Consider the following 14,369-nt stretch of genomic DNA (forward strand, 5'->3'; position numbering starts at 1 on the left):
GCAGTACTGGACACAGTACTCAAGCTGCGGCCTCACCAGTGCTGAATACAGGGGAACAATCACCTCTCTGCTCCTGCTTGCAACACTGTTTCTGATGCAAGCCAGGATGCCATTGGCCTTCTTGGCCACCTGGGCACACTGTCGGCTCATGTTCAGCCGAGCATCAATCAATACCCCCAGGTCCATTTCTTCTACGCAGTCCTCCAGCCACACCGCCCCAAGCCTGTAGCGTCGCCTGGGGTTGTTGTGGCCAAAGTGCAGGACCCGGCATTTGGCCTTGTTGAAACTCATCCTATTGGCTTCAGCCCAGCTCTCCAGCCTGTCCAGATCCCTCTGTAGGGCCTCGCTACCCCCAGGCAGATCCACACTTCCAGCCAATTTGGTGTCATCTGCGAATTTACTGAGGGTGCACTCGATGCCCTCATCAAGGTCATCAATAAAGATATTGAAGAAGACAGGCCCCAGCACCGACCCCTGGGGAACACCACTCACGACCGGTCGCCAGCTGGATTTGACTCCATTCACCACCACTCTCTGTGCCCAGCCCTCCAACCAGCTCCTTACCCAGCCAAGAGTGTATCCATCCAAGCCTCTGGCTGCCAGCTTCTGCAGGAGAATGCTGTGGGAGACAGTGTCAAAGGCTTTGCTGAAGTCTAGGTAGACCACATCAACAGCCTTTCCCTCATCCACCAGATGGGTCACTAGATCATACAAGGAGATCAGGTTGGTCAAGCAGGACCTGCCCTTCACGAACCCATGCTGGCTAGGCCTGATCCCCCGGTCACCCTGCACATGCCGCATTTTGCCATAAGACTTGCTCAGTTGTTTGAAAGGAAATAAAAATTCTAAGCTTCAAATCAGCATTTCCATTATTAATACCATTATTAATGTAGGAAATCCTCCTTCCTTAGCTGAGGGGCATCACAGAGTTGCACGCACCTCTGCTTCGTACTCGGCCCTCCCGACCGCTGCGGTGTGCGCAAGATGTCCATTCCCTGCGCTCGGCTGCGCCTTCCGCGGCCGTCTCGTCCCTACTGGGACGCAGCGCTGCAGCGAAGGCTCCTATGCTCCCCCTCCTGGGGCTCTGAAGTTCCGCGGCTGCTTTCCTCGCAAAGTTACGGCCCCGTGTGCTTCGAGGCGAGGATTAGGCGCCGCACGACGGATTTTGCAGATGGAGGCAGGAACTGCGTGGAAGCAGAGCACGTCGCCTGGCTGTCCAGAGGGCAGCCCCTTTGTGACAGACACAGCGGCTCCAACTCTCCCCCGCTGGGAAAGATCGGAAGGCCCCCTGGTTCCTCATCGAAGGATCTTGCCCTGCAGTCTCACCCCCGTACGCGTGGAAGAAGCCTGTCCCCCCATCTCCATGGGGCACAGCCCGGGTCGCTCTCTCCAGCCACCAGGCTGAACTTGCAAACCCGGGCAGCTGGCACTATGCATGTACTGCACTCTGCCTAAATGGCATTTGACTTTATTAATCACGCAATTAAACAAGGATTAAAATAAAGGGCAAAAAAACTAGTTGGATGGCTGCTCTGAAGGCAGTTTTCATGGATTTGGGAGCAAATTCATCGTTTGCACCAGAAAGGGCAAAGCCGTATTGAGGAAGGACCACTAGCAGCGTTAAAAGCGACCACAATGGAGTGAGCGCGTGTGCTGGCCGCTCAGCACATCCATCACACTGGCCCCGGACGCACCACACCGTCTCCCACCCTTCCACGTGCTCTCAGACATCTCGCAGCGCTCGGATCCCCGAGTTTCTGGGAAATACATTTAGCCCTAATTTTTGTGACAGATGGAGTTGATAGTCTCAGGATGAAAAAAAAAAAAAAGCGCCAGTTTTGACAGGCAGCAGATTCCGCTGCCCCTGGCGGTCGGAGGCGATGGTGCTCTGGAATTAAGGTAGCACGAACTTGAAAGGCAGAGGGTAAACGCGGCACTGTTCATTTTGTTTTGCTCCTCTCCTTGCACCTGGATGTGAGCACTGCCGTGTCTAGTTCCTTAAAAGCAAATTAAAAGCACGGAGAGTACAACAGGTGGGCAGGGCGGTTTTCTTTCTGTGAAAATCCTCTTAGCTAGCAGGTTTCAAACCAGCTTCTATTGGTGGGCAGACTTGCACGAAGTACCACACAACTACACTGATCCTCGCAGCACTTCCGCTGGTCAGGATCCTACGTCCGCGCACAACCACTGAAGGCAGTAAGCTGAGCTTGGTGTGTGTACCATTGGTAGGGTGTATTAAGTGGCATTGCTGAGGACGCAGCAAGCCGCAGTACTTACATGGTTGCAGGACCCCGCTACCAGCACATCGGGACGGAGAACGGACAAAGCCACACTCCGGAGCCCGGAGCCCCAGCCTCGCCCCCACGTGAGCCGAACGGAGCGCGTCCTCCGCTCCGCTCGGGGATGTGCCTTCGCCCCGTGGCTGCGCAGGACCGCGCCGCCTTAACGGGAGGAGGGGCTCCTCGGGGGGGCTGTCATTCTCCTTAAGCCTTTCCTTTCAAGCTTTGAATGTGAGCTGCCCTCCAGCCCCCCTTTTCGCTTCCCTCACTCCAGCAGATCGTAAAGAGAGGAGGGAGGGGAGGAAAAAAAAAAAAAAAAAAAGTTTCAACAACAGGCTGGGCCAATGGCAAGTCGCAGAGCTGGAAAAGGGGGCCGAGCGAAGGGAGAAAAAAGTGGAGAAAAGGAGAAAGAGAGCAAGAGAGTGCAGGCTGGGGGATGTGTAAAAGAAGAAGCGTTGCTAATTTTTTTTGTTTGTTTGCTTTTCCATGCATGCATAATGAGGCCTAATCAGAGCACGTTGCCGCTGCTCGGAAGGCACTTTTGTATTTAAAGCCTTGCAAAGAAAAAAAGATCCGCAGACGGATCCGCAGAACAGCTTGCAGGGCTTGTTGACAACAGCAGCAGCAGCATCAGTCGCCCAGAGAGAAAGAGACCTCGAAGCCGGCCTTCCTGCCTTCCCCGCGCTGCCTTCGCGCTGACGGGGAGAAATTTCTCTTCTCTGCTGCCCGAAGTGCGACCCGAGCCCAAGGGAGCAAGCAGAGCCGGCACCGCCTGCGGGATCGGAGCGGCTGGCATGTGCAGAGATGCTGCGAGCGGAGAGTTAAGAGCTGACGAGAAGGCAACGGCAGCAGCCGGGCATTTATTTTGTGCAAAAAAAAAAAAAAAAGAAAAGCGAAAGAGACACGGAATTGCATGAGGATCGGGTCAGCACCATGAGTTCTCCCGACGCCGCCTTCAAGTCCCCAAGTGCACTCAGAAGCCGCGCTCCTCCGCGCGCCGCTCTGCGCTGAGCTCCACGCCGCCGCGGAGCCGCCGAGCCGAACCAGACCGAGCCGGGCCGGGAGCAGCGCCTGCGGCGCTCGGGGCGGCCCGGGGCGACCGCGTCGCACCGCGGCTCCGCCGTTTTCAGCGACAGGGGGCCGCAGCCCGCGCGGATGGATTGATGCGAGGAGACCTCATGCGCACGGCCGGCGGGAGTTCTGCAAACTTTCCGAGCGGCGGCAGCTCCTTCTCTTCTTCACTCTCCTCGCCCGGCGGCTCCTCTCCCCCGCTACCCCGCGGCAGCAGCCGCCTCCGCCGCCCGCGATGCCGGCCCGCCCGCCCGCCTGGCTGTGGCTGGTGGCGGCGCTGGGCGCCGTGTGGCCGCCCCGGAGCTCTCCGGTGCAGGGCCGGCGGCTGATCTGCTGGCAGGCGGTGCTGCAGTGTCAGGGGGAGCCCGAGTGCAGCTACGCTTACAACCAGTACGCCGAGGCGTGCGCCTCGGTGCTCCTGCAGCAGCAGCCGGCGGTGGGCGGCGGGGACGGGCCGGCGGCCGCCGCAGCCTCGGCCGCCTCCCGGCGGCGGTGCCCCAGCCACTGCATCGCGGCCCTCATCCAGCTCAACCACACCCGGCGCGGCCCGGCGCTGGAGGACTGCGACTGCGCGCAGGACGAGAACTGCCGCGCTACCAAGCGCGCCATCGAGCCCTGCCTGCCCCGCACCAGCAGCCCCGCGGCCGGCGGCGCGGGGGGCGGCGGGCCCGGCGGCGGCGCGGGGGGTGGCCCCGGCGTGATGGGCTGCACGGAGGCGCGGCGGCGCTGTGACTGGGACAGCCGCTGCAGCCAGGCGCTCAACCGCTATATGGCCTACTGCGGGAAGCTGTTCAACGGGCTGCGCTGCACGCCCGAGTGCCGCGCCGTCATCGAGGACATGCTGGCCGTGCCCAAGGCCGTGCTGCTCAACGACTGCGTCTGCGACGGGCTGGAGCGGCCCATCTGCGAGTCGGTCAAGGAGAACATGGCCCGCCTCTGCTTCGGCGCCGACGTGGGCAGCAACGGCGCGGGCAGCAGCGGAGGTTCGGACGGCGGCCTGGAGGAATACTACGACGAGGACTACGAGGAGGAGCCGAGCCAGAAGGGGAGGGACGAAGCTGAGGACAATGCGGGCCCGGAGCCCGGCTTCCCCATGCAGGCGGATAGTGCCGGCCGGGACTCCGGCGCGGCCTGGGCGCTGCTGGCCTCCATCTTGCTGCCGCTTCTACCGCCGCTCTAGCCTCCCGCCCGGCCCTGGCCACGGCCCCGGCCCCGGGCAGGGCTTCCCCGCTTCCAGGCAGCGGACAGTTAGTCCCGCCGTTATCCGGGCGCCTCCCCTGCGTGTCTGTCCCCGTGTGCACTATGCAATGCGTCCCGGCCGCCTGGCGCTGCGGCCCGCGGTGAGGTGAGGGGAAGGACCTTAAATCGGCTCCCCGCCGCCTCGGAGGGAGGGAGAGGAAGAGAGGGCACGGCCGCGTGTCTGTAGCGATTTGACATGAAGGTTGGAAAGAGGCGAGGTGCCCAAATTGCTGCCAAAGCTATTGCCCGGCAACCTGACTGTCACTCGGTACCGCTGTGCCCGGTGCTGCGCTGCATCTGCCGCTCACTGAGCTTAGGAGAGCACCGGCTGAGCGAGGTGAGGTGGTTCGCAACGCTGCCTCTTGCACACAAGTCTGCCCTAACGCAGCGGGCCGGCAGCCGCCTCTCCTAACCTAGGGGCACACAAAAATGATTCTTCTCAAAGAGAGTTATTGGCTGTCGCAAACAATGCAACTTGTCTTCCAAAAGAGCTCTGCACTGCCATCTTCGAAAGACACTTTTAAATTCAGAACATGTATGTTCACATATGCTGAGAAGCTATATTGCCTCTTGTATCAGGGTGCTGACCTCTGGTAAATCTTTATATAGAGATGTATTTAAAACTGGGATTTGTTACCAGTCGCTCTTCTTTGTTTATACAATTTTATAAATTGTATGCTTTTGGGGATAATTTATTTAAGAAAAAAAAATAAAAGTTTTAAATCCACATCCTATTTGCCAGGTAATCACATGCGCTAGTCATTTCTGGAAAGGTACAGGTTTTGTTTTATGTGTAAAGGGATACCAGCAGCAACGATTCACTGATGTATTTTCTAGAACACCAAATGTACAGTGTATTTTATAGATTTGGAGTTAACATTCTTATTTGGAGAGACTTTATGAACACTGTAGAATTGTATGTACACATTTCTGAGCTGCCTTAAACCTAGTATTTTTTATAGAAGGCATAACAAAGGCCTGTGTTTCAAATATGTATGGCTTTTTGTACTTTATAAATGTTTAAATTAGTAAAGAAAGAGCTTTAAATAATGGATGTGGTGGAATTGTTTTCCAGGGACACTTGAACTCTCAGCTCCTGAGATTGGAAGGAGGGGGAGAGCAGGGGAGGGGAGGACGGGAGCCAACCGCAGAACAACAAACCAAAAACAACCAACAAGCAAAAATCTATGCCTGCCTGTAATACTTTACATAGATGTAAATTACTGGTATTCTTACATTAACGAATAATTAAGTGCAACAAGTAAATACGGCTTTGCAAATACTACTTTAAAAGAGTGGTTGATTTTTATAATGCGTTGGCATGGCAACATGCTGGTGCCAGAAGATAGTGAAGCGATTCAGGGACACTGCCCCTGTATGTGTGTAGAATTGCTTGTGCACTGTGCTTTCTTCTTGAAGTGGAGGCATGTTGCTCCACTGACACCCTTAGAAATACTCCCTGCCACGCGAACAAGGAAACGGTGAGAAACGCAGAATGCAGAGCCTTCATGCAGGCCGTGGTGTGTGCATCTAGGAGGGTGCTGCAAAATGTGCGTGAGTTATCATTCATCCTGTCTTGTCCCACATTGAATAACACAAAAGTAAACAAACGGAGGGGATCAGCAATTACCAGATCTTGTAATACCGTTCTGAAGAGTTGCTTTGCGTTGTGCTGAAGCCTGGTTTGCTGCCAGAGCTACTGATCTACACTCAAACGCCCTTAGATAAATAATTACACTCTTAAGCTGTGTTGAGTGCTGATACACTTGACCTTGTAAATAGAAATGTTTGCAGTAGGAATAAACTCCAGCATTGGAAAATCTTTTAAACATTAACACAAAAGACAAAGCTCAGTCCTCTAGGGATTTGAGTTTGGACTGCGTCAAGCCAGGCGCACACACACACACACGCATACACACACAAGTTTAAAAAAAAAAAAAAAAAAAGTTTATTTATCTTTTATTCATGGTGTTTATTTAAAGCTTTTCATTTTAAATGCAGTGATTGGAAGGCAAGTCAGAAGTTTAAAAGCTACCACAAATAAACTTTGACTGAGGGGGCAACAGATTAGCAAGATAGTGTCTTTTTCATCTTACCAGATCTTGACAGAGGGCAAGTCCACATCTGCCTGTTGTGTAAATCAATGAAATTAGAAATCCTCGCTTCTGGATTAGTTATTTCAGTGACAGATTATTATTTCTTTGGGGGTGTGAACTTGATTAAGATCGTCCAGTAACACACACGGAGGCACGCGTGCACGAGCATACCGACCCCCAAATAGCTATGATTTCAAACAAGTATATGAGTATGCTGTGTGGCTGTGATCTGAAGTTTGTTTTTTTAAAGTCGTCTGAGTGGTTGAGTAAACTTTTTGTTAAAACAAAGCTGGAAATGTTGTTTCCTCAAGAAGAGAACCGAGCATCTGGGTAAGACTTGTGAATAGCATCAGCTTTCTTTGCAAAACACTGGGTCTGCTGTTCTGCAGAGATGATCCTAAGTAGTCTCTGGTTCTTCAGGAGATGCTCAGGAAGACATTTTCACTTTACCAACACTTGTGCCAACAAGGACTAACTCACTGTTGATGAAAAATTAATTCCCACCTAAAAAGCCTCTATTTTTCTTCAGCAAGGAGTAAAGACATTTGCACTAGAAAAGAACTAATAATTAACATCTACAATAAATTCAAGACCTGATTTTACAGGCTCCTGTCAAAATCATCTGCCTGGAATAAATCAACACTGAGCAATTCTAGGGGGAGAAGACTCATCTGTATGCTTCCTTCCCCATGGAAAGAGGATTGCTTTAATTTAAATAATTGCACAATAAATACAGCTGAACTAATTTTGTCCCACAAATGCCTTCTCTTATGGAGGTAACTGTGTCATGTTTGTCATGTTGTCAGAGTAAGCACATTTCCAGGAAGAATGGCTGAATGTGTTGGTATGTGTCCCAGCCTACAAAGCCAGTGCAGATGTTGATGTCTATCAAATTCGTATTTCTTCTGCTTGATTTTGAGACAAATGGAAATTCTTGAAATGTCAAGGGATGTAGTAAGGACAGTTTTAAATGAAGAAAAAAAAAATCTCACATTGCCTGACAGAGGAAGATTTTCCACAGGAAAAGAAGTTCTGGTTTGTATGGGTGTTTGAAAGTGCTCTTTGCCAAGGTCCTGTCTAGCCAGTCTCTTCTGAGGGGGAAGAAACTCTACCATTCCATGTAAAATAATCCAGTAGGTTCTGCTCCCTTTTCATTCCCACTTACCAGATTTGAATTCTTGGTGACAGTTTATTTGTCTTTGGAGGCACTTCAGTGACAAATGTTTAAGGGAGTGTGGGACAATGGTGGAGAACAAGGAGGCAGTTCATTGAACTGACAGTGACCATACAGTAAATAGAGGGAGATTCAAGCTTCACTGATCACCCAAGCACACAGCAAAGCTTTTGTATGCAATCACAATGGACATAAAATAAGGTCTCTGTTTATTTTTAATGATATACAGTGATGTATGTACAGACAGACATAAGTAACTTTCAAAATTCTTATGAAACAAATCCTTACAATGAGGAAAAGACCTGATTTGGCCATTCTTTTACTGTCTAATTGAAAAGTCTGATGGATTTTAGCTGCAGTGCCTCCTCCATTCCTTGTAAGATCTGTCAATGTACCAGATCTCTCACTGCCAGCATGCGTGTATAATGTATATCCATGGCAAGGATGCAAGGGTGACTGCAGACAACTCTGCAGTTCCATTTCGGTGAGTTAGAAAACCATTCAGAATTGAATGAATACTTGCTTTTTGGTTTGTTTTTGTTGCTTTTTTTTAATCGTTGTTTTAAGTTCACTGGAAGGGGATGAGAGCAACTCCAGAATAGACATGGTGCAAGCAGAGACAGTAGTGGGACACAAAATTGTCACCAGCTGAGTCATGGAAAACACAGCTTGAGGGGCTGAGTTGCATTGTATTTTCAGTGTCACTAAAACAAATTCAGACTTTCAATTGATTTTGTTCCTGTCCTCAGTAATAACGCAACACACTGCCACACTGCCTGTGATAAGTCACTGCGAGTCATCAGGAGAAGTAGGCAGTCTTGCAGAACAAAACATTTTCAACTGGGAAGAGCAGTGTTTCTGTGTGAGATTTAGAGTTTGCGATACGGATTGGTAACCAGTAAAGTCGAAAGTTACTGTATTTTACTCGAGGCATTGGCTGTGGTAGACAGTTGAAAAGGCTCACACTGACTGTCTGAATGACATAAGTAATGCGCTATTAGCATAAATACTTTCTAAGACATCCATTTAATCAATTTCTTAAATAACAGAATGATCTACTACAAAATAGTGGACTGTATACACTATATTTTGGCACAAAGATGGTCATTCTCCCACTAGTAACCAGGGGCTCTAAATAAATGATTTCAACAATGTTTTATTAAAGGAGGACAAGAGCCCTCGAGCTGCATTAATCGCGGAGAAGTCGAGTGGCACTTTTGTTATGGAAATGTTAAACACATAATAGTTCAGGCAAACAATGTGGAGCCACTTCATTCTCTCAGCCATGCTGACACCTCTTAAAGAGGAACTGCAGGGAAGGATGTGGGAAAGATTTGCTTTCTGAGGAAGCTTTCAGCTAATATTTTGGATATTTACCTCCAAAACTCAGGCAGTGCAAATGTAACTGAAGGGCATAAAAATATAACAATAAAGAGGGATGATTTATGCAGCTACTACCAATAATCAGCATTTGGTACCCAAATTCAAGACAGCCATTGACAGAAAAACCTTTTTTAAATGTTCTTTTCATGAATTTATTATAAGCTAAACGGTTATTAATGTAAAGGGTCTATGTTCATGAAAAGAGATTATTTTGAACACAAAGTAGTATAGTTCTAATATTATTCCTTGGGCTGGAAAGAGAAAGACGAACAACCTGGAGTTATCCCAGGGGAAAATATGAACTGAGGTTTAGCAGGATGGAGCAGAAGAAGATTTGTGGTATGTAGGCAATTAAGAAATGTATTCATAAAATGGTACACAGTGAAAACACTGCTGTGTAAAGGGAAGTTAATTTTCAAAACTGGTTATTTCAAACACGCTGGAGGAAGAAAGGCTGAAGAAAATGCATAACTATTGTGTAGAGGTTTGTAGAAGAAAGTAATCATGTACTTATCATCATGTATCATGTAATAAAGAAACTACAAAAAGAAGTTAGTAGAGACAGTGAAAATATCAGAAGAAAAGGTAAAAGTGATAATAATTTCAAGATTAAGCTAATCAGCTTAATTAATGTTGGCAGAGCCATCAAGGAAGATAAATGTGGTAGTAAGACAAGTATTCATCTTTGGAGAGAATATTTTTACTTTCTTCAAAAGACAGAGAGTGAATTCACCTTCTTGTCCTTGGTGCTGCACCTGGAACAAGTTTTCAGACAACACCTCCCTCAAGTTCAAGGACACTGAGAAACTAAAAAAGAGTGAGACTAGGAGGATGGCTAGGATTTGTGATCAATGAGGAACATATGAGGGAGCTGTGCTTTTGTCTGGACAAGAAGAGGCTACTGCTAATCTATAGCTACTAAACCAGGAGTTACATAGGCTACAGGACCAGACTTCAGTATTAGATGGTATGACAGAATGCATGCATGAATTGTGGCTGGATGGTTTGGAGTGAGCATCAGCAAGAACTATGTCAGGTAAGGCAGTGCACAATTTTGGTAGGATTCCCAAGGAAGCTCCAAAACCTCTGCCTTTAGGGGATTTCAAGACTTGACTTAATAGCCCCAGCTGATTTTCATTCAGTGTTGGCTGTAATACAGCTTCTAGCAGAAGGTGGGATTGGAGGGTATCCAGAGGTCCCACCAATATAATTTCCTGTAATTCTGATTTTAGTGTTTGCATGACAGTGAGAAACCAATACATTTTTTTTACTAGATCAGGTCTAGATGAGGACTATATATGGCACACTTCAATGGAGATGGTAATGCAGGAAGATTGCAGAGAAGAGGCAGTAGCCTAGCATGTCCGCTAGGCCAGGGTGGGTAGAAAACAGTTGACAAAGAGTCAAAGGAACTTTAGGACAGTAGAGAGCAAAGCATACCATATAGTCCATAACTTGAAGACAAGAAGGAGGAAGTGTAAGTAAGGAAACAGAGAATGTAAGGGAATGCAATGAGGAAAAGGGAAGGTGTCTGTCTGTTGATAGCTCTTATGAACTCAAAAATGGGCAGATTGACTAGAAAAGTAAAGAAATGGGATGGGAAGAGAATTTGGAAGAAAAAGTACAGGAAGGAATTTGCTTTCCTTTCTGTGAGAAGTACTTGTATGTACACAAATCTTTGGCACAGCAACTGACACAGTTGCCTCAACATATTAATCATAGAATCACAAAATGGCTTGGGTTTGAAGGGACCTCAGAGATCATCTAGTTCCAGTTCCCCGGGTTTGAACATTTCCAGGGATGAGGCATCCACAGCTTCTTTGGGCAGCCTGTTTAAGCCCATCCTCCCCATCCTCACAGTGAAAAATTTCTCCCTGACGTCCAAATATCCCCTCTTTTTGTTTAAAACTCTTCCTCCTTGCTTTATCACTATCAGACTATGTACAAAGTTGCTTTCCCTCCTGTTAATAAAGCTACCTGTAAGTACTGGAAGGCTAAAATAAGCATTCTCTTCTCTATGCTGAAGGTGCCCAGCACACTCAGCCTATCTTCATAGCAGAGGTGCTTTGATCATCTTTGGTCTCACTCTGAAGGCTCCACAGTTAGATCTTCCCACTTGCATGAATGCCTGTATATAAATACAGACAGTGCTGACATTGTATTTTTAACACAGAGCTGTCTGAGCTATTACAGTGCTCTGCATAGTCATAGAACACACATTCACATGGAAATAAACATAGCTTGATATATATTCCTTCTAAGCAAAAATAAAAAGCCATGTTTTTTTAATGCCCTATATCACAAATTCAATTACCTACTACTTCAGTCACCTACTACTCTCTCCAGGGAGAGTGGCTTTTCAGTATGTAAAAGGGGGCTACTAGAAGGAAGGAGACAGACTCTTCAGCAAGGTCTGTGGTGATAGGAAAAGGGAAAATGGTTTCAAAATAAAAGAGGGAAGATTTACACTGGATATAAGGAAGAGGTTTTTGCAATAAATAAAGGTGAGGTGCTGGAACAGGATTACCTCTGGGAAGTTGGTGGATGCCCCATTCTTGGACACTTCCAAGCTGAGGCTGGACCAGGCTCTTAGCAACCTGATCCAACTGTGGGTGTCCCTGTTCATTGCAAGGAGTTGGACTAGATGATCTTTAAGAGTACTTTCCAACTCAAATGATTCTATAACTCTACGATTCATGGCCTGAGTATATTTGGCTTACAATATTTTTCATTGTTTAAAAAATTGATAGGTAAGATAATTTAAATAAAACAAATATAAATGCCAGAATTTATAATTGCTCACTAGCAATGGCACTAAGCCTTCTTTTAATTCAACCAGTGGTGACAGTTGATCATTTGCAATTGACATTGCAGATACGATCTTTATAAAACCGTGGAATCAGAATTGCTCGGGTTGGAACAGACCTTAGAGATCATCAGGTCCACCACCCATAACCAAACTATACTACTCTATCTCTAACAACCCTCTGACTGTAGCATGATGGAATTAAACATGAAGACTTCTATGCCAGCATCACTAAAATTCCTGAAATCTGATTTTGTTCCAACACAGCAGATTGAAGTCACAAAGTGGTTGCTGGAGTGCTAGTGGAAAAGAGAGTACAATCAGAGTGATTGACTTGGTAGTGGTTATCTCTTTCAAAATGTAATTATAAACTTGCTGAAACATTTTAATATCTTGTAATAGTGGATTATAGCATGAAGTAAAACAGAAACTCTTATACTATCATAGAAACTCTTATACTATCATATTTTTGTTCATACTAGCGTACTCAGACTATAATGTATGTTTGCAAATTAGCCTTAAGATAAAGGATGAGGGGAAGTCATATGGAATAGAAAAATAAAACTGTAGGATCATAGAATTATAGAATGGCTTGAGCTGCAAGGGACATAGAACTCCATCTAGCTCTACCCTTTCTGCCATGGCCAGGGTTGCCACCCAGGCTGCCCACGGCTCCATTCAATCTGGCCTTGAACACCTCCAGAGATGGAGCATCCACAAATTTTCAGGGTAGCCAAATTTTTTGTCTGTGCCTCACCACTCTCTGAGTATCATAGAATGAATCATAAATAGTAGAATGGCCTGGGTTGAAAAGGACATAATGATCACCTAGTTTCAACGCCCTGCTATGTGCAGGATCACTAACTACCAGATCAGGCTGCCCAGAACCACATCCAGCCTGGTCTTGAATGCCTCTAGGTATGGGGCATCGATTACATCCTTGGGCAACCTGTTCCACTGTGTCACCACCCACTACGTAAAAAACTTCCTCCTAATATCTAATCTAAACCTTCCCTGTCTTAGTTTAAAACTGTTCCCCCTTGTCCTATCACTACTGACCCTCATAAACAGTCATTCTCCCTCCTGTTTATACACTCCTTTCAGATATTGGAAGAAGTAAAACATTTCCTGCTAACATCTAGCCTAATTCTACCCTCTTTTAGTTTATAAACATTCCCCCTTGTCCTATCACTGTCAGATAGTGTAAGAAGTCTGGCTTCATCTTGTTTATAAGCTCCCTTTAAGTACTGAAAAGTTACAATTAGGTGGCCTTCTGTTCTCCAGGCGAAAGTTCCCCCAACCCTTCTTCAAATGGTAGATGCTTCAGCCTTCTCTGTGGCCCTCCAATTTCATGGCCCTCCTCTGGACCTGCTCCAACAGCTCCATATCCTTCTGCTGGGAGCCCTCAGGCCTGGATGCAGTACTCCAAGTGAGGCCTCATGAGAGGCAGGACCTCCCCTCTCCCAGTTGACCTCTCCCTGCGGACCACCCCTATTTTGATGCAGCCCAGGATACAGATGGCCTTCCAGGTTGCAGGCAGTCACTGCTGGCTCATGTCAAGTTTTTCATCTATAGGAAACCCTAAGTTAGAATAGAATAGAATAGAATAGAATAGAATAGAATAGAATAGAATAGAATAGAATAGAATAGAATAGAATAGAATAGAATAGAACAGATTGAATTGCACCATTGCATGGCACCTACAAGATCAAGTCCAACTGCCTGACCATTTGAGGACCAACAAAAACTTAAAGCATATTACTGAGGACACTGTCCAAATGCCTCTTGAACATTGATAGATACAGGGAATCAACCATCTATCTAGGAAGTCAGTACTAGTGTCTGACCACTGTTATTGTGCAGAAATTTTTCCTAGCCTCCAGTCTGATCCCCCCTTGGCACAACATCATGCTATTCTCATGTGTCCTCTCATTGGTGAACAGGGAACAGAGCCTGGCACTTCTCTTTTCTTCACCTTCTCAGGGGTATGCAGAGAGCAGTGAGGTTGCCTCTTGGCCTCCTCTCCTCCAAACCGGATGATGTAAATGTGCTCAGCTTATCCTTACAGGACATGTCTCCCAGCCATGCTACCAATTGTGTTGCCTTCCTCTGGATGCTTGTAAGATTTTATATTGTGGAGCCCAAAACTGCAAGCAATATGTTTTGGTTAAGTCCATTTCAGAAATTGAGACCATGGAAGGGTATGAAGCATAAGAATGCACAAAGAGACAGCAGGATACTTGTGATAAAAAGCTTGTGCAAAACATCTTTTTTGTGACACAGTGTTTTATTTATATAGTTCTAAATGCTTGACTTCTATT

The 14,369-nt window shown here is 47.2% G+C and overlaps 1 protein-coding gene across 1 annotated transcript; it reads left to right on the forward strand.

The window, feature by feature from the left end:
• The first annotated feature begins 2,552 nt into the window (after positions 1–2,552).
• On the forward strand, positions 2,553–5,874 carry GAS1 (growth arrest specific 1). Its single transcript, XM_052701222.1, has one exon. It carries the CDS (start codon positions 3,586–3,588, stop codon positions 4,528–4,530), a length of 945 nt encoding a protein of 314 aa, XP_052557182.1. The 5' UTR covers positions 2,553–3,585; the 3' UTR covers positions 4,531–5,874.
• The last annotated feature ends 8,495 nt before the right edge of the window (positions 5,875–14,369 follow it).

The sequence above is a fragment of the Tympanuchus pallidicinctus genome, unplaced genomic scaffold (assembly GCF_026119805.1).
Source record: "Tympanuchus pallidicinctus isolate F22 unplaced genomic scaffold, pur_lepc_1.0 scaffold4, whole genome shotgun sequence".
Taxonomy (NCBI): domain Eukaryota; kingdom Metazoa; phylum Chordata; class Aves; order Galliformes; family Phasianidae; genus Tympanuchus; species Tympanuchus pallidicinctus.

Coding starts and splice junctions, on each gene's coding strand:
- GAS1 (XM_052701222.1), top strand. CDS start 3,586: ATGCCGGCCCGCCCGCCCGCCTGGCTGTGGCTGGTGGCGGCGCTGGGC.